This window comes from Mytilus galloprovincialis, chromosome 2 (genome assembly GCF_965363235.1).
Source record: "Mytilus galloprovincialis chromosome 2, xbMytGall1.hap1.1, whole genome shotgun sequence".
NCBI classification, from domain to species: Eukaryota; Metazoa; Mollusca; class Bivalvia; order Mytilida; family Mytilidae; genus Mytilus; species Mytilus galloprovincialis.
Window position 1 is genome coordinate 60,413,013 of NC_134839.1, and position 18,149 is coordinate 60,431,161.

The 18,149-nt window shown below is 32.8% G+C and overlaps 2 protein-coding genes across 2 annotated transcripts in view; one reads left to right on the top strand and one right to left on the bottom strand.

Moving 5' to 3' along the window:
- Positions 1–8,189, bottom strand: part of LOC143064012 (PHD finger protein 14-like) — a 36,956-nt gene extending 28,767 nt beyond the window's left edge. Inside the window, exons 1-3 of the mRNA XM_076236505.1 lie at positions 8,031–8,189; positions 3,826–3,945; positions 1,710–1,876 (exon numbers count right to left, since the gene is read on the bottom strand). Coding sequence (XP_076092620.1) covers positions 1,710–1,876; positions 3,826–3,945; positions 8,031–8,091 — 348 coding nt within the window. The 5' untranslated portion in view covers positions 8,092–8,189. The remainder of the gene's footprint in view (positions 1–1,709; positions 1,877–3,825; positions 3,946–8,030) is intronic.
- A 462-nt stretch (positions 8,190–8,651) lies between these two features.
- Positions 8,652–16,993, top strand: LOC143064013 (uncharacterized). Its single transcript, XM_076236506.1, has 4 exons — positions 8,652–8,868; positions 11,857–11,945; positions 14,555–14,615; positions 16,794–16,993. Exons 1-4 carry the CDS (start codon positions 8,752–8,754, stop codon positions 16,854–16,856), a joined length of 330 nt encoding a protein of 109 aa, XP_076092621.1. The 5' UTR covers positions 8,652–8,751; the 3' UTR covers positions 16,857–16,993.
- Positions 16,994–18,149: the final 1,156 nt, after the last annotated feature.

Here is an 18,149-nt window from a genome sequence, read left to right on the forward strand (position 1 = left end):
TCTGGTCATTTTTTACCTGTACAGGTGCAAATAGAGGTAAACAAAGGTAAACTTATTTTTTTCATGTTTTATTAACGAATCCATCAATGTAAAAGTATCCATGACTTCAGAATTGAACCAATATAGTTAAACATCTCTTTTAAGAACTAGTTCCATTGTGATTATCAGAGAAAAAAAAGTTTCTTCTCAGACCTACAGCCTTTTTTATGCAAATATTTTCCGGTATTTTCCTCCGACTTTCACTGCGCCGACTTTTACTTCCATGTACAAATATATTTATACGACAAGTTCATTGTTATAGCTTTCATCAATAAATAATCTTGACAAACTTAAAGGTCGGATCTTTCGATGTCAGTCAATATTGATTCACATTTGAAAGGCGAAATGATAAACATCGCAAATCCTGTTTCATGTCATCCATTTTGAACAAGGTCTGGAAATCCCCGTGGTTCTCGCTTTAAAAGTCTTCTGTTCGCAGTTTTGATAGAATGTTTCGATTTCCATCTATTATATCTTCTGTTCTCGTCCAAATCCTTTTAATCGGCCGCCGCTGTTAAATCGTTATCACTGAAATACTTCTCAAAGTGTTGGCCATTTCTCCAAATAATATCCGCCATTTTGTCACTTTTTTCATCAAAAATTTCACTTTCGGTTTTATCTCTTATACCTGATTTAAAGTCAAGAGACACTCGAAAGAACGCAGATTTTTAACCAATCAGAATCCATACAAATTCAAATTCAAATATATTTATTGCTAATCAAAGCGCCCACAAGGAGCAGAACAATCAACATTAATTACATACAAATGATTACAAGTGATTCAATATGATTAAGACACAATGTTATAAAAAAAACAACAAAAAAACAAAAAAAACAACCAAACCAAAAAAATTTTATTAAGACAAGTACAAGAATACAACAAGCACAATGTTTAATAATATAAGAGGGGTCACTGGGCATTTCTATATCTATATATCATTTAAGGAAACTTTCCTATATGAGGATAAATTTTCCAATAATTCTCCGAGTTTCTGGAGTATGAAAGTATCTTCAGAGGACATTAGCCAAATAAATTGTGATTTAATATCTAAACCACTAAAATTTTTAAACCGTTGTTTTATTTCATTTAAAAAGTTGAAACGAATATTTGAAAGTTTGTGGCACTGAAGAAGAAAATGAATTTCATCCTCAATCTCAGAACCGCACAATTTACAAGTCGAAACTGCCGCAATCTCATGAATATTGACTCCGCCCATTTCATGGTAACTGTGTAAACAAACTAGTTACGGAAAACGACTATAGTCGCACGTAGCAGTAGCGGACTGCTTTATCGGAACGACAATAGTCGCGCGTAGCAGGCTTAGGGTTAAGATAGATGAAATCAAATCAAAACTAAACAATCCAATCACATTTAGGCAAATTTGCACCAATGCAAGTTCATTATCTTTCATTATTTGTTCAATTGATATGTATCTGGTTCATGGAGATTGATACAGCTTACTGTAGTCTACAATTGCTGGGGTTTTTTTTTAAACGCGTTTAAAATTAATTACAATAATAATGTTAAAATCTATAACAATAAAAGATATATTAAAATCAAACTTTTTTGTCTGTAATTACTGACTTGCATACATTGTCAGGCATCATGTTTAGGGCTTTTCCAGATTTGATTGTATTGGGATGGGGAATTCATTTTCTTAAAGTCTTACGTAATCTGAATCTATGGAATTATCTCCTGCATCCTCATTCTCTTCTTCATCAATTTTAGATTCTTCGTCTTTATCACTGTCTGATGACTGAGATGAGGAATAATCATCTTTATCAGCTTCTGAATCTTTATCATTTTCTCCACCTTCTCCATCAGATTCTTCTGAATCTATAAATAGATTAGCATAGAAAACATCAGTTCAAATATAGTAAGTTCAAATAGTAAAAGCAGAAAAATAATCAAGGTTTATAAGACAAGATAAGGCAATTTATTACAACTTAGGCACAAATATGCTTCTACAAGAGGATGACATTTATCATTAACAACTACATAATTACAAAATTTGCAAGCAAGAAGCTAAAGAAAAAGATAATTCCAAACAAACTATTCATTTTTGTCCATCTGATGAGTTAAGCCTTTTTCAACTGCCTTTTATAGTTCGTTCTTATGTTGTACTGTTATACCACTGTTCCAGGTTAGGGGGAGGGTTGGGATCCTGCTAACATGACATGATGTTTACCGGTAACCCCTCCACATTATTTATGTATGTGCCTGTCCCAAGTCAGGAGCCTGTAGGCTGTTATTCAGTGGTTGTCGTTTGTTTATGTGTTACACATTTGTTTTTCGTTCATTTTTTGTACATAAACTAGGCCGTTAGTTTTCTCGTTTGAATTGTTGTACATTGTCATATCGGGGCCTTTAATAGCTGACTATGTGGTATGGGCTTTGCTCATTGTTGAAGGCCATACAGTGACCTATAGTTGTTAATGTCTGTGTCATTTTGGTCTCTTGTGGACAGTTGTCTCATTGGCAATCATACCACATCTTCTTTTTTATATTGTCATTAAACATGACCTATTCTGTCATATTTGTTTTGGTTAAATTTTTTATTATTTAATTAATTAATAGGCTGTAAGTTTTCTCAATTGAATTGTTTCACATGTTTTATGTCAGGAACTTTTAATACCCGACTATACCTGTATCTGTGTATATTATATGTTCTGGACCATATGAGTACAATGGAGTATTTGGACCATACGCGTATGGTCATGACCATATGCGTATACTCATATGGTCCGACCATTTTTTTAAAAAGCTCTAGATTTCCAATACCGTAACATGACCAAAGCACATCATATCCCCAGATAACTTAAATAAACTAGGGTCCTTGCCGTTGACGTGATTGATTTTTTAAAAACAAAAACATGTATAAGTAACAAAATTCTAAACTGCTAATGCTAATTATATAAAGTACCAAAAGTAAGCAGACTATTACACTCTATATCCTGCATGTCGACTTTTACGTCAGTTTATATTAAATTAAAACAGTTGACTTATTTTGTAACAGATATTTTTAGAAGTTATCTTCCCAGGTCTACATTTTGTCATTATTCGTAATAACATATCGGTAATGACCATAGGTATAAAATTTGTCACCTATCATTTTGACTAGTGATTAAATTTACTATGTTAAACTGCTTATTTTATTTTAATAGTTAATCTTGTTATTATTAACTTTTAATAGATCTATAATACATGTAATAAAATGACCTTTGTTTTTTTAAATGACGTGAGGAGGGTTTATATGAAGTGTTAAGTATTACAAGTAATTACCCCGACCATATGAGTATATACCCATACGGTCATGACCATACATGTATGGTCCAAATACTCATACATGTATGGTCCGGAACATATATATATAGTCATGGCAGTATAGGGTTTTCTCATTGTTAAAGGTAATATGCTAGCCTATAATTGCTTGCATCCACTTCATTTAAATTTTTAATCATTTAAATTTTTAATTCAAATACGACAAAAAATATTTAGCTGTGTCAAATTGCAAAAAAACTACATCAAACAAGTGTATACATGTATACATAAAAAAATCAAGACAAACAAATTATCACAAAAAAAAGGAAGATAAAACAGTAAAAAAGAGCAATTCTTGGTGATTTAAAACAATAACACTTTCATATGATATCAATTGAAAAATTGGAATAAATCATCAAATATCAATTACTGCGAAATATCACACTCAAGAATGATTTTGAATTGAATTGTGTGTACTGTAACCTACCTTATTTGCTAAACTTTAATACCACCTAAATAATTACCTGCTTTATGGTCTCCTACTTCAAAATCACTGTCATCATCGCTATCATCTAAACCAAAGTCTACTTGAATTAAATGTTTTTCTACTGGTTTTACTTTTCTCTTCTTTGGATCTCTTTCTACTACAATATAAAGGGAAAATGTAAACATATAAGTAAGAAGATGTGGTACAAATGTATGAGCACATAAAAAAACAAGAATGTGTCCCCAGTACACGAATGCCCCACTCGCACTATCATTTTCTATGTTCAGTGGACCGTGAAATTGGGGTAAACCCTCTAATTTGGCATTAAAATTAAAACGATCATATCATAGGGAACATGTATACTAAGTTTGAAGTTGATTGGACTTCAACTTCATCAAAAACTACCTTGACCAAAAACTTTAACCTGAAGCGGGACAGACGGACGAACGAACGGAGGGACGAACAAACAGACGGACGAACGGACGCACAGACCAGAAAACATAATGCCCCTCTACTATCGTAGGTGGGGCATAAAAACATTTTCTATTTTTATGTCAATAAAAAAACAGAAGTGGGGTGAAACTATGTGTAAAAAAATTGGGGTCATGCATTTTTAGATAAAATTGTAAGTTTATCATTCATAAAAATAAGATGTGGTATGATTGCAAATAAGACAACTCTCAACCACATACCAAATGACATAGAAGTGAAAAAAGGTAAAAAATAAGTATGCCTGAATTATATAAAAATGAATAAATGACCCCTAAAATCAAAATAGTCCTTTTTTTAAGAAAGAGTTCATAAATGTTTCAATAAAGGAGTACATCCAGTAAGACCCCTTTTTGGCCCCAAATTATAGCAGTTTTACAAAATTATTAAAATGTTTACATTGTTAGTTATTTATTGGAAAGTAGAATGCTTCTGCTACATAAATATGGGCTCTTTTTGACAATAGAATGCACATATATTGAGTACTAGCATCATTAAGTTATGCTAAATAACTGAAATCTTCACAATTTTAGCATTTTAGTTAAATTTTAGACGGTTTCTGTCTTAAACGAAAGTGGCCGCATTTGCGTTCATTCTTACTATTGAAATATAAGTTGTATTTGATGATAATGCATAATATAAAGGTTGAGGATGAACATGAATGCGGCCAATTTCATTTTTGACAAAAAACATCTGAAAAGTTACGTTGTTTGGCATATTTGATAGATTTTTCATAATAAAGCTTGAATCGGAGCATTTTTAATGACTTAGTTAATCAGTTAAAATCTTTCACATAAACTAAATCATGAAATCAACCGAAATAGACACTTAAGTGTTTAAAAAGTGTCCAAAATCTCTCATCAGATGAACCTGAAATTTGAGGCCAAAATTGGCCCTTACCAGACCTACTCCTTTGATCTTATTTGTCCCACTAGTAATACTTAAACAAGACCATGTATGTAAACTGAAAAAATCTTTATGAGATACAGCAGGTGTGATTTTGTGACATTGCATTTATTGTCTAGACAACAACAACAACAACAACAACAACAACATTTTTTATTTGTCAATCAAGACGCCCCGAGGAGCAGTACAATTACAGTTTAAATTAAAGTGTAATAGTAATTGTGGTGATTTTTTTACATTGAACTATTTGAAATCTAGAAGAAATGCAATATGGCCATTTATGGAGAAAACTCCAATGACCTCCATGGTGGTCCGTCAAACATCATTTGGACACCAAGACATAACGGCACCCAGTTACAAAGACAATTCAACCAATTTCTGACATTTCAGCATGCACATAATTACCAAAAAAGTAAGAAATTTTAGTAGTAATATTAATCTTTAAATTAATTAAGCTTCCACTAAAGCGTCTGATTCAGTCTATCTAAATACTTATTACTTTTTTGTTTCAATGATTTTTTTTGAACTATTAAATTTTATTAAAGGTAAAGTTGAATTTTTTTATTAAAATGGAGAAGAAGAAAAATTATTATGACATTTCTTATGCCAAAACTATATGGTCAGACTTACATGATTGATATAAAATTCAATAACTTTTTTATTTTTCATTTTTGACTAAACTTCTCTTTTCAACAACTACTATATTTTCCTCCAATTACAACAAGAAAAACCTTGGCCAAAAGACTTTTCCAAAGTACCGGTATGGCTGAACAGGCATTATGGGAGTATGGCTGAATCGTCTTGCATCAATATTTGTACCCTCATATACAGAAATTGGTTATCATCTATCTAGAATGCATTGTGACATCAAAATTCCCTTGTAAAAGCATGATTCATTTATAGGTTTTGTAGTTTGGTGTGATGTCCATTTTCGATGAACTTGTACTCATTTTTTTAAAGGGCCAGCTTAAGCTTGCCTATGCCAGGGGTGAGATTTTTCTCACTGTGTAGGAGACCCATTGGTGGCCTTCAACTGTTTCTTCTCTTTGGTCAGGTTGTTGTCTCTTGAACACATTCTCATTTTTTATTTACATAGTAGATGTACATATTGCTAAGATATGCTTTCATGTCGATTCGGCCCCACATCGATCCGGCCCACATCGATCCGTCCCAGCGTCGATCCAGCCCAACATCGATCTGTCCCATATTTAAAGTTGATCCGGTCCCAATAAAAAAATATATTTATAAGGAATAAAAATAAAGATATATATTAATTGTAATTCACAAATGTTTATGAATTTTATTATAATGTAATCATAATTTTATAATAAAGGTGTACGTAAAAAAAAAATGGCCTTTGACAAATATTTTCTTTAGATGAGTATAGTATAAAACAACTAGGTTCAGTAGGTTGATAATGTTTTCGTTACAAGTTTTCATACAGATATATAACAGAATTTAGTACAATCAACAGACATCAACATTGTTTCACTTTTTGTTTTAATATAATCAAACTGTAATTTTGTATATAAGTCTTAAATATTTTTTCTTTGTTTTCATAATAAAACCATAAATATGAAAAAAAGTATATAGTTTTGTTATAAATCTGGGAATATTAATTTGCGTGTTTTCAGGTGTAAAATGGTAAAAACCTTATAATTGAAAAAAACATATATTATTCGATTATCTAATTTAGTTTATTCATATTTTATTATGGGGCCGGATCAACGTGGGACGGATTGACTTGGGACGGATTGACTTTGGGGACGGAACAACCGGATATCGTACATATTCATATATACATTTATATGATGAAAACATGTGATCTGACAATATGGTTAGATAAAATGATAAACTGCAAAATGAATGAACGGAGAGGGATCTGCCGCCATAAAAAAGGTGCACATATTCCAAATATGATAATATGATACCCAAGTCTACAAATTCAAAGGGGGTAATCAAAACAGACAAGATAAGGGAGCTACAATTTAGGGTTTTTGTTAGGGGGGCCTAGAATGAAAACTGACTTTGATATCCTGCATTTTTTATTTTTTATCCTGCCAATTTCCTTTATGTTAGTTTATTCTCATATTATAATGCACAAATTATCATGCTGCTAAGTGTCTCAACCTGACATTTATTTTTACTCAAAACTGGCCCAAGACCACAATTAATGATCCCGCTTTTCGTTGTCCACAAATATAGTTCCCTTTAATTACAGTGTATTTTTTCTTTATTTTTTTCTTTCCCTTTCTCATACATTTCTCAGTTTTTCTGGGGTGGAAATGAGAGAGAGCTGAAATAAACTTTTGGATGTTTTATTTTAACTGATTTTAATATGGAAAGAGTGATTAGGCCAGGTGCAAAAAGGTGATTATTTACAGTTTTCGGAACATCTCTTAACTTGTCCATAGGGGTATGGATGTGTATTGACTAAATTTGTAAAATACAGCAGAGCAATCTGTCTGAATGTTGGACATAGGCGGATCCAGGGGGGGGGCCCTGGGTGGCCCGGGCCCCCCCTTTCGTGGGAAAAATTTGGTTGATTATATAGGGAATCATTGAAGCATGACTGGAGCGGGCCCCCCCTTAGGTCAGTCAGCGGGCCCCCCCTTAGGAAAAGTTCTGGATCCGCCACTGTTGGATATATTTTTGGACTAGAACTGTACTTTACACACACACAAAAATTGACAAAAAGATTAGGTGCAATTTTTTTAATTCAACAAAACGTTATAAAGAACTTATAGAGAATTTAATTGTGGTCTGTGGCCAACTACTGTCCTTTTTTATTCATCCTAGCTAGCCCCATACAAATCAAATTGTTTGAACCAACGGCAATGCACGTACACATTGTTTTGTATAGAAATTCGACACTTGGGTCAACATCTTCTGATAATGTCTCCTCCATGCTCCTTGCTTTTGCTATAAGAAGTTTAAAATAACGAAAACCGGTAAAAATAACAATCGAAATTCTGTTCGATTGCTTGTGATCAGTGTATTTAAAGTTTGTATTTGCAAAATTCAGTTTTCAATTTTAAATAAGAACATTAATGACTTAGAAAAATCTAAGACAATTTCGTACCATATTCATTGCGTACCGGCTCACTTCCAATATTTCCACCTGTGACCTTGCGACCAATGAATCCAACGCTTTTCAACCGATGAAGACAAAAGATAATATAACATAATTTACTCACGACTAAGTTTGTTTAGATTTTACACATGAAAGTTCATTTTTCAAAATCAACATTAAAATGTTTTCTTGTGTCGTTTCTCTGTTCGACAGGCCGAAAAGTAATTGGTCCGAAATAATGTAGTGATATAGTCTTGAATAAAATGTTTTTACACCTGAAAACCTTAAAATTGCAAACTGATCACAATCCTATCGTTAAAATCAATAAAGATATAAGAAATTTGTCACTTTTTTGACAAAACTTAATTCTTACCTTTCTTTACTTTCTTCTTGAGTAGAGATTGCAAAACAACTTCCTGTGTCCTCTAGTGGTGCCCGTCGTTCTTCACGATTTAAGAAACTCTGAATATATATATATCCCACTTTGCCCTCAAAATGGGAGGTGGTGGTCCGAGACATCCACATGTATCTGGAGAAGGAAACTGGGGAAATTACACTAAAGGGACCTTTATACACTCCTTAAGCAAGAGGAAGGTTCTTCACCATTATTCGGTATGACCTATTATGTCCTATAAATTAAGTTCTGTACTTCTTCTTCTTCTTTATTCTTTCCTCCACTATCTGGAGTACCACTACTTTTGTAGTGTAGCACGGATTAGCAACTGATTTACTGTAAGCAACTGTGTGCATGTGCAGGAATATTATACAGTGTATATGATCGGTGCATATAATACCAGTATTATTTCGCCTAAATATATTGTTCTAGATACTGGTGTATTGGATGTCAACACAGCCTGGCGTACCCACCACCAATTTACAACGCAATGGCAGTTGGTCTTATCCAAATTGAGCTAAGGCTGCGATCCCAGCTTTTACTTTGTACTTACACTACAGACATACAGCTTTATTTATAGTCTACAAAAAAGACAATTGCAAACATAAATGCTTAAAAACAAATAAAAAAATAACTGAAAACAATAAACACTATACATACTACACAGGATGTTACAATTTGCTGAGTTTACTATCCATACGAACCCTATTCTCAGATCCGGACATCTTGGCATTTAAATTTTTCAAGGGGTGATGCAGATAGGATTCCTCTAGATTTTTCATCTATTTGAAGGTGATAACTGATTATTTATATTGTTGATTATTTTCACATGCCAAGGTAGGAAGTACCATACGTTTTTGATAGTGTACATAATATAGACTGACAAATGTTGATTCAAATCAGCAAAGTAGGTGCAATGGAATATGAGGCAGCATACATGTGATTCTTCTGGCAGGATGTTAAAATCTTCCGCTTTTCAGACCCTCTTCGTCCCTCCCGTTAAAATTTGAAATCTTCCGCTTTTTAAAAATGTCAATCTCGAAAAAATTTCAGTAGACATTTCTGTTTACAAAATAGATACGGACAGGGAAAAAGTCTGAGAAACTTTAAATTGATATGGGAAAAGTCCGAGAAAAACGGAAATTTCCTGTAATGGAATTTGTGTCAAAAAGGTAAATAGGAAAATAGCCTCGAGTAATGAATGAAGGTGTTAAGGATTAGACTGTATATACAACAATAAAAGATGATTGGCATTTACCTAGTAATCAGCTAGCTAGTTAAATATACATGTCTGGATGATTAAAAGTGATACTGACAATGGAACAGTTGTATAAACATCGACTTTAATAAATTTTGATGCTGTTGAAAACATGGAACAGACTTAGTTTATACTGAACCTCAAAGACAATAAAATCAACTCGAATATGATATTTATGGCTTGTCTTCTATCTAGGCCAATGGAATACCTATATAAGTGTGTTTGTCTTTTAATTTGACAAAATACAAACTGTATCATGTTATCACCAAATACATGTAAATGACATGTACCCCAGCATAATCTTAAAGAAGACACAGTATCTAGCCAAATTTAAAAATGGTGAAAGTCGCCAGTGCCAAGAGTCAAGACCATGCTTAATACACTTCATGCAAAGCTGACTATGGGGCCCTGATTACTTGACCAAAAATATGGAGACAGCTACCCACCAGAAAGCCCACAACTCTATCAATTCAACACCTTCTGTTACAAACATGTTCAGTAGTGGTACTAAAGTTGACAATGTGGCAAAAGCAGAGGTACTTTTTGCCAACTATGTATGATGTCTGATCACTTTATCTTTTAACTATATATGATGAATAAATATTTAACCCCCCCCCCCCTTTATCTTTTATTGTATTTTTTTAACAAAAAAGGAAGATATGCAGGTTAAACACACACTAAAAAATCCTGTGTATGTCGATAAAAAGGTCTTAAAAAATCTCCAGTTATGAGGCCCAAACCTCATCTGAAAATTTCCAAATCTCCAGTTGTGGCTTGACAACTCTGTCACATGTATGAGGCAGGCATTACCTGGCTGTGAAAGGGTATTTTTTGTATTAAACTTCAAAATCTGTTAAAAAAAGAAACAGAAACACCGTAACGTAACGTCATTTCCGATTTTGGTTGTGTTGTCAGGGATTTTACTTGTGACGTAATTTAAGTTATGACATCATGTTCAATGTAAACAAAGAAACCTGATCATCAGGTAATGTTTATTCACATCAAAGACGAAGAATTATTAAAAATGAAATTGGTATTGTGTTCTTTGAGTTCCTATATATTACTGGACTACTCATGACAACGAGACCAGGAGAAGGAAGTAGATTTCTGCATTGTGCGCAACTGCAGGAATTAAAAAAAAATGACATAGAAAAGTTAGCGATTTTGAGTTCATTAGTACAATTTCAGGAAATTTTCCAGATTTTTATAAAAAAAAAAATTTTTGATTGATTTTTCAACTGTAATAGGGGACTTCGTCCCCTCATTATAGACAATAGTTACAATTATTGCTGCTTAACTGTAGTTAGATGTGTCATGTATGTAAAAATAACCAAGGTTGCTGAATTGTGATATTTCAGGGTTTGTGAAGTTAGGTTAATAGTAATAACGTACTTCCATGGCAGACAAATAGCAATATAAAATTGAAAGCAACATGTTTGATAATTTCTTGTGTCCGAAGCGCTTTTCTGGATTTACCTTCATCAGGAACACTCAAAGATGTATATTAATATGTGGTATGCCAAACATCTAAAAACTTGCGAATACTGGTTAAAAACATAAAAAAAAAAATAATTTCATATTACCGGAAAACTCTCAACTTAATGACTTATTTGGTTGATAGAGCTCATATTGATTTTAAAGAATACTATTTGAGACAAATGACACCTCTTTATCATAATATTGGGAACAATCTGCTTAATCCAACATATTTTTCTGGTCCCCCAGTGTGTCAGATTACACAGGTTACACTGTAGTAGATTGATTTTTTTTATTGGTTTTTTTCTACTGAAAATAAAGGACTTAGTCCACATATTTAAAATATTTGTACAGTATGTCTAATATGTCCAACACGCATTTGATAGCAGATACTTCTCATTAAGATATGTTTACTTTGATATAATTTTTTTTTTCAAGTGAGTGCAATCTGTTTTTTTTTGTATTTTTTCAGTTGAAACCTTTGTATGCAAGTTATGCCTTTGCAGCTTTTCTTGGAACATATTTTACATTGAGGAGTTGTATAATGAACCCAGAAACAAAGTAAGTATTAACCATACGGAACACAAAAATCAAGATACAATGTATAAGTATTTAAAGTAATTATATTAAATTAAAAAAAAAATAGACCACTGTTTTACCATGTTTTTAAGTAATAATTTAAAACACAGAAGGAAATGTTTTAAAGAATTGCTTTGTATCAAGAGACTGGAAAAAAGATCTTATGAAATAATACAGCAGGAAATTGACTCTGCATGTATTGGATTGTAAATTGGCTTAAAACTGAATATGTATTTGGTTACTCTTAAAAAATTCCTTGTTTGGTGTTGCTTAGGCCACGCTTAAAAATATTTTGATTTGCCCAAATCCTACCTAAAGGTAGAGACAATGGGTAGGTAGGTATGTAGGTATTTTCTTTTTATTTTGACAAAGAGAAATTGAAGTGTCAGATGTTTTTTAGTCGGAGTGAGTGATGCTGATCGGATTAAAAAAAATTCAAATCACTGCAATAAACTGAGATTTTCAGTAGGCAGCTATTTATTTTCTGGGTAGGTAGGGTTAGGTTGGGGCAAACATACTTACTCTTTTTTATGGCCCTACTCATGCCTTGTAGTGTTGGGTTGGTAGGTATTATTTGTAAATAGTTACAGGATAATTGCTGTCTCATTCTCCGTCTAGTGGACTTATAACATTCTTTTAAAGAATCCAGTCCTTAGCAAGGAAGAAGAAGAAGAAGGTAAGGACACCCCTGAAACATAAGTTACATGTTATAAAAATCAACTTATCCCATGAACTTGTGGCATCTTAAATATTATGTTCCCTTTTATAATCTTTTGAGTGGACTACCAACAGATACATAAAAGAACATATAATAAATACAAACCAGTACAAGAAAATCAATTATCTCTTATGAAAGATTCATAATCATATGACAGATAATAAGTACAAACAATGAAATGAGTTTAAATATCCTAAAATAAAACTAACAGTTACTGTATCAAAGAATACTAACAGTTACTGCTTATATGAAACCATACTGTCCTACACTCATATATAGATATAGTCCGAGATTACTCTGACGTCCAACGGCTGTTTTGCCAGACAAGCTGGGGCCGTGGGACATCAGAGCTCGTCCCATATTAAAAAGTGGATATTTGCCCACCTAAAATAGATGCACTGCTTCGTCGCTTCTGGTGCCGATTGAAGGCCTTGGAATTATATAAATCGGGCATCAATCTGTTCATTCTTCATTTATCTCTTCATTTATGTAAGTTTCACCTACCTGCCAACCTTTATTTTTCCATATTTTAACAGTTTTCACAGAGACCCATCGATTTCTGCATTTTGACTTTCACTTTCAAATGGACGTCAAGTAATACGAGAGAGTTCGTGGCCTTGAGACTCAAATATGCAAATATTTATATTGTTTCACCTCCTTTATAGGAGATCGATGTTTAACATTTAGAAGCCAACCACGACTTTTCACCTCCTTTACAGGAGATCGGTATTGAGCATTTAGCTCCGACCACGATAACATTCGGAAGTTCTCAGACATTTAGATAACTTGCATCGTAAGTGAACGAGGTGTTACATTATGGCCATTTGCACTGTTTTCTCGTGGTCACGTGATAATCTTTGAAAATGAAAGTCAAAATGCAGAAATCGATGGGTCTCTGTGAAAACTGTTAAAATATGGAAAAATAAAGGTTGGCAGGTAGGTGAAACTTACATAAATCAAGAGATAAATGAAAAATGAACAGATTGATGCCCGATTTATATAATTCCAAGGCCCTCAATCGGCACCAGAAGCGACGAAGCAGCGCATCTATTTTAGGTGGGCAAATATCCACTTTTTATTATGGGACGAGCTCTGACGTCCCACGGCCCCAGCTTGTCTGGCAAAACAGCCGTTGGACGTCAGAGTAATCTCGGACTAATATAGATATACATTTTTTGTAAGAAGATGTGGTATGAGTGCCAATGAGACAAATCTACATCCAAGTTACAATTTATAAAATTAAACCATTATAGGTCTAGGTACGGCCTTGTCTATTTTGTCAGACTTTTTTATGGAAATATTTATGGTTCATGAACACCATCACAAACAATAATTGCTATTATGATAGCTATAGGTTATTTGTAGAAACGTGGTCGGTAATTCATTGTTTAATTGACACTAAAAAAGAGGACCGATACACATAACAGAGGATCAAGTTAATTTTGTAGTACGTTTGTCTTTTGTTTAAGTGTTAATGAAAGTAATAACAAAAACGACGCATCCCACCTAAAATCTAAACTTTTCAATAGACGTTTAAGATTCATCCGAGTACTCTGGTACTTGCGAGTATCATGACCGAGTATCCAAGTATTAATCTTCAGATATTTTGACATCCCTACAAATTTTATTTAAGCCTGTATGCAGACTTTGGCAAAACCAGGAAATCAGATATCCACTAAAATGCATATTTCCTCAACCCATGAAAATACATGAATCTACAGTAGTAATATCAGTGGCTCTTCTCCATAGATTTCATACAGAAAAATCATAAACACTCAAAATGTAATCACTATTAATTATTGTAATATGGGGGAGGGGAGATAACTTATGATTGACCTATCTGCACTAACTTCTTGAAAATTCTTTTACACAGCTTCTCACCTGCAGGAGAAAAGGTTTCATCAAATAATCAATGGGGATTCAAACAGTTTCTTGTAAGTACATGTATATTGATTATTCAAATAGGATTCAAGAAAAGTATAGTGTGTGGAAAAGGATAAATATGCACGTTTTTTAAATGACTTTTCCCATATTGTTTCTTTCTCAGTTTCTTTTGTATTTGAATGGAAATTAGTTCTAATAATTCCTTAATCAGTTTTGAAAGGTTATATTGCTAATTATTGAAATCTTTCTTAAGAAGAAATCTTTTTCAATTACATGTAATGCATTATGATTAGGGACGTTGTCGTTAACAAGTATTTGGTTATTTTTGGAAGAGTCAAAAACTACACTAGGACTCTTGTCTTTAACGAAAACTACAAAAGTTCTAGGATCTTTTGATATTGATCTAAAAATTGGTGCATTCATTCAACTTTATATAAGGTATTTAAAAAATAGTTGGACAAACAGACAACTCCCTTAATTACAAATTACAAAGGTGGTGATACAAGTCAAATTCCTTGTTTTAAATTTATCAATAAAACAAATATATATGATCCAATAGACTATTTTCATATCACAGACTTTTGACTGTGGTTTATATTATTTTTCGACAGGTTACCTACAACATCCTGGTACTCTGTCAATTAAGAGCAGTCATAATAAGTAAAATCAAACATTTTATCCGTGTAATTTGAGGAGAAATCTTACTATTTTCCAATGAGTTTGTCATGTAAAGAAAATATGAAGCAGTATATTTTCCCCCAAGAAAGCTTGATTTTACTTCTTTACTTTGCTCTAACTTAACTTGGTACCAGTTGGTCCTAGGTAACCTGTCGAAAAAAATCTAAACTTCGGAGTCTAAAGTCAGTAAAATGAAAATAGTCTATTAACCAAGATTATAAAGAACAGAAATGACTGACCCCAGGTTTTGTCCAGCTATACTAGAACACACCCGTGATTTCGCGGGTCCGTGACTGAATTAAAGTATATAACTATGTGTAAGCCTTATTTTAGTATCTTATTATAAGTCATACCGTTTATAAGATTCACAATTTTCACAACGTCGACCTGGAACTTATCAATTGTTGGTTATAATATGAGGCAGGCATTACCTGTAAATGGGGACGAAGTCTGTATGAATTATTTTTTTGTAACTTAATTATTTGTCAAAAAAAAAAGAAATGGAAATACCGTAACGTTTCCGAGTTTGGTTCTGTTGTTAGGGATTTTAGTTGTGACGTTATTTAAATTATGACGTCATATGCAATGTAAACAAAGAAACGCTATCATTAGGTAACGTTTTTTCATATCAAGGAATTATTAAAAATGAAATTGGTATTGCGCGTTTCTTCCTATTTTATACTAGACTGATAAATATATATTTTACTCAAAGTTTCATACAAACGAGACCGGAAAAAGGAAGTATATTGTACATTTCTGCGCAGATCCGGGATTTCAAAACATGACATATAAAAAATTGAACGATTTTGAGTTCATTAGTACAATGAAAAATTCGGGAAATTTTCCCGAATTTTTTTTTTTATTGAATTTTCTACTGGACTTCGTCCCCATATTAATTATTTGGAAAACAAAAGGTCCTGGAATGGAGTATATTTTAATCAACAGCATTGTCCTACATAAGTTATAAATAAAGTTGAATTCTTTGATTCGCTGTTTTACGTCATGCCCGCTAAAAAATTGAAAACTGTACCTACATTTATACACCTTATTTTAAGTCCAGATTTTTAGTAATCTTATTGTTATCTTAGAAAGTCTTACTGATTAAAATACTACAATAGGGAACAATTTGACAATGATTGAATTAAGTAGTGTCAACCCTGTGGTTATGACCCGTGTATATAGCAAAATCCTAAATACACCGTTTGGTGGTGCGCCTGTCAGATGTGGAACATAAGATAAGGTAATAGGTATCAGGTGAATATACTATTGGTATCGATATCAGATTCGATCCAGAACTCGTTAATTATTGGCAATATTAATTATGTGGACAACAAAAGGGTCTGGAGTGGTGTTATTTCTAATCAACACCATTGTCCTATATGAGCTATATTTAAAGTTGAATTCTTTGATTTGTCGTTTTTACCCCATGACAGCTGACAAATTGGACCTCGTTATTTTAGTATTATAGATGTATCGTAAGCGAAGTATCAGCAAAAACTGATTGGTATAGAATCTTAATTTTATACATACCTTTGTTTTATTTTTAACAGTACTTGAAAAGTGGAAGAGACTACAGCAAAGGAGAGGGCAAACCACCAATTGAGGATGTGTAAACATGATTCATCAATAAATTGTGTGGAGTGTTGTACGATAATTTGACATTTTCCCATAGGGGAATATAACATCGAATGGAGAATATTTCAGAAATAAAAAATTGTAATAATTGATCTATTAAAGGAAAACAACTTTCGTTAAGGCTTGTTAATTTTGTTTTTCAAGATTTGAATTTTGTATAGTAACTTGAGTCTTTTATTGTTGAACAGTAGATCCTGTTTACAATTATTCATAATATCATAGTATGCGGAGGTAGGGGGATTTCCCCCATGCAGCACATTGCTTGGGGACATAGAAATACTGGGCTATCAACTATCTTTCTCTCTGGTCTTGTTAGCACTCTCACCTGTAAAATTTAGCAAGTCTTTTAGTAAAGTTATAACAGGTTTATATTAGCAATGTCTCAGATGAGTTTGAAAATCAGTGCCCACTATTCATGTTATTGTTTTAAAAGAGTTGTACCCCTTCGAAATATAAATTTTATAGAAAATTGCATTGTTAGTGCTCTCAAATGTACAATTCTTGCCAGATTTTATGAAACTTATATCATAGGTTTATATCAGAAATGTCTTGGAAGAGTTTGAAAATCAATGCTTATTAATTATTTTTAAGAGTTAGGTTCCAATGAAATTTAAGTTTTTATGGAAAATTGCTTTGTTAGCTTGATAATGAATTATGTAATCGAATAGATTAGAAAATGGAAACAGGGCAGAAGTCAAAAGAGACCACAACCTGACAAAAAAGCAGAAAACAGCACATGGCTACCAATGGTTTTTCAGCACATCGAGAAAATCCAGAAGCTGGAGCCAGTCTGGAGCTGGCCCCTAAACCTTATATATACTAGTTCAGTGAAAAGGGTGCCACACTAAACTCCAAATCATACAAATGTCCCAAATTAAAAATACATAAGACAAAGGCTAAAAGTACACTATTTATTGAGATGTGCAAGGAGCAAAATTATTGTAACCAGGATGCACATTAAACAGTTTCAAAGTGAAATTAACTGATACATTGTATAGCTATATTATAAGATATCCCACTGATGGTTCCCTTTTCATTTTGACTTAGCTGTTCTTGGCAAAATTTTAAACAGGAAATTCATTAGCACCTGATGTTGCCTTAGGTAGTCTCCTGGTACATGCAAATTTGGACAGGTATTTTCCATTACTTTCAAATTTCATCAATGGAAATGGTCAACAACTTGTTAGTGTCAGTTAATAAAATATGTATATGATTTCCTTACGCAAAAGTCTGGGAAATATGATTTAAAAACCATGTTTGGTGACCTTCTG

Bases quoted from the DNA above. Each gene is read 5' to 3' on its own strand.
- LOC143064013 (XM_076236506.1), top strand. From the start codon at position 8,752: ATGGGAGGTGGTGGTCCGAGACATCCACATGTATCTGGAGAAGGAAAC. The intron at 8,869-11,856 runs GTATGACCTATT...GTATTTTTTCAG, and splicing joins AGGTTCTTCACCATTATTCG to TTGAAACCTTTGTATGCAAG. The intron at 11,946-14,554 runs GTAAGTATTAAC...TCTTTTACACAG, and splicing joins ATAATGAACCCAGAAACAAA to CTTCTCACCTGCAGGAGAAA.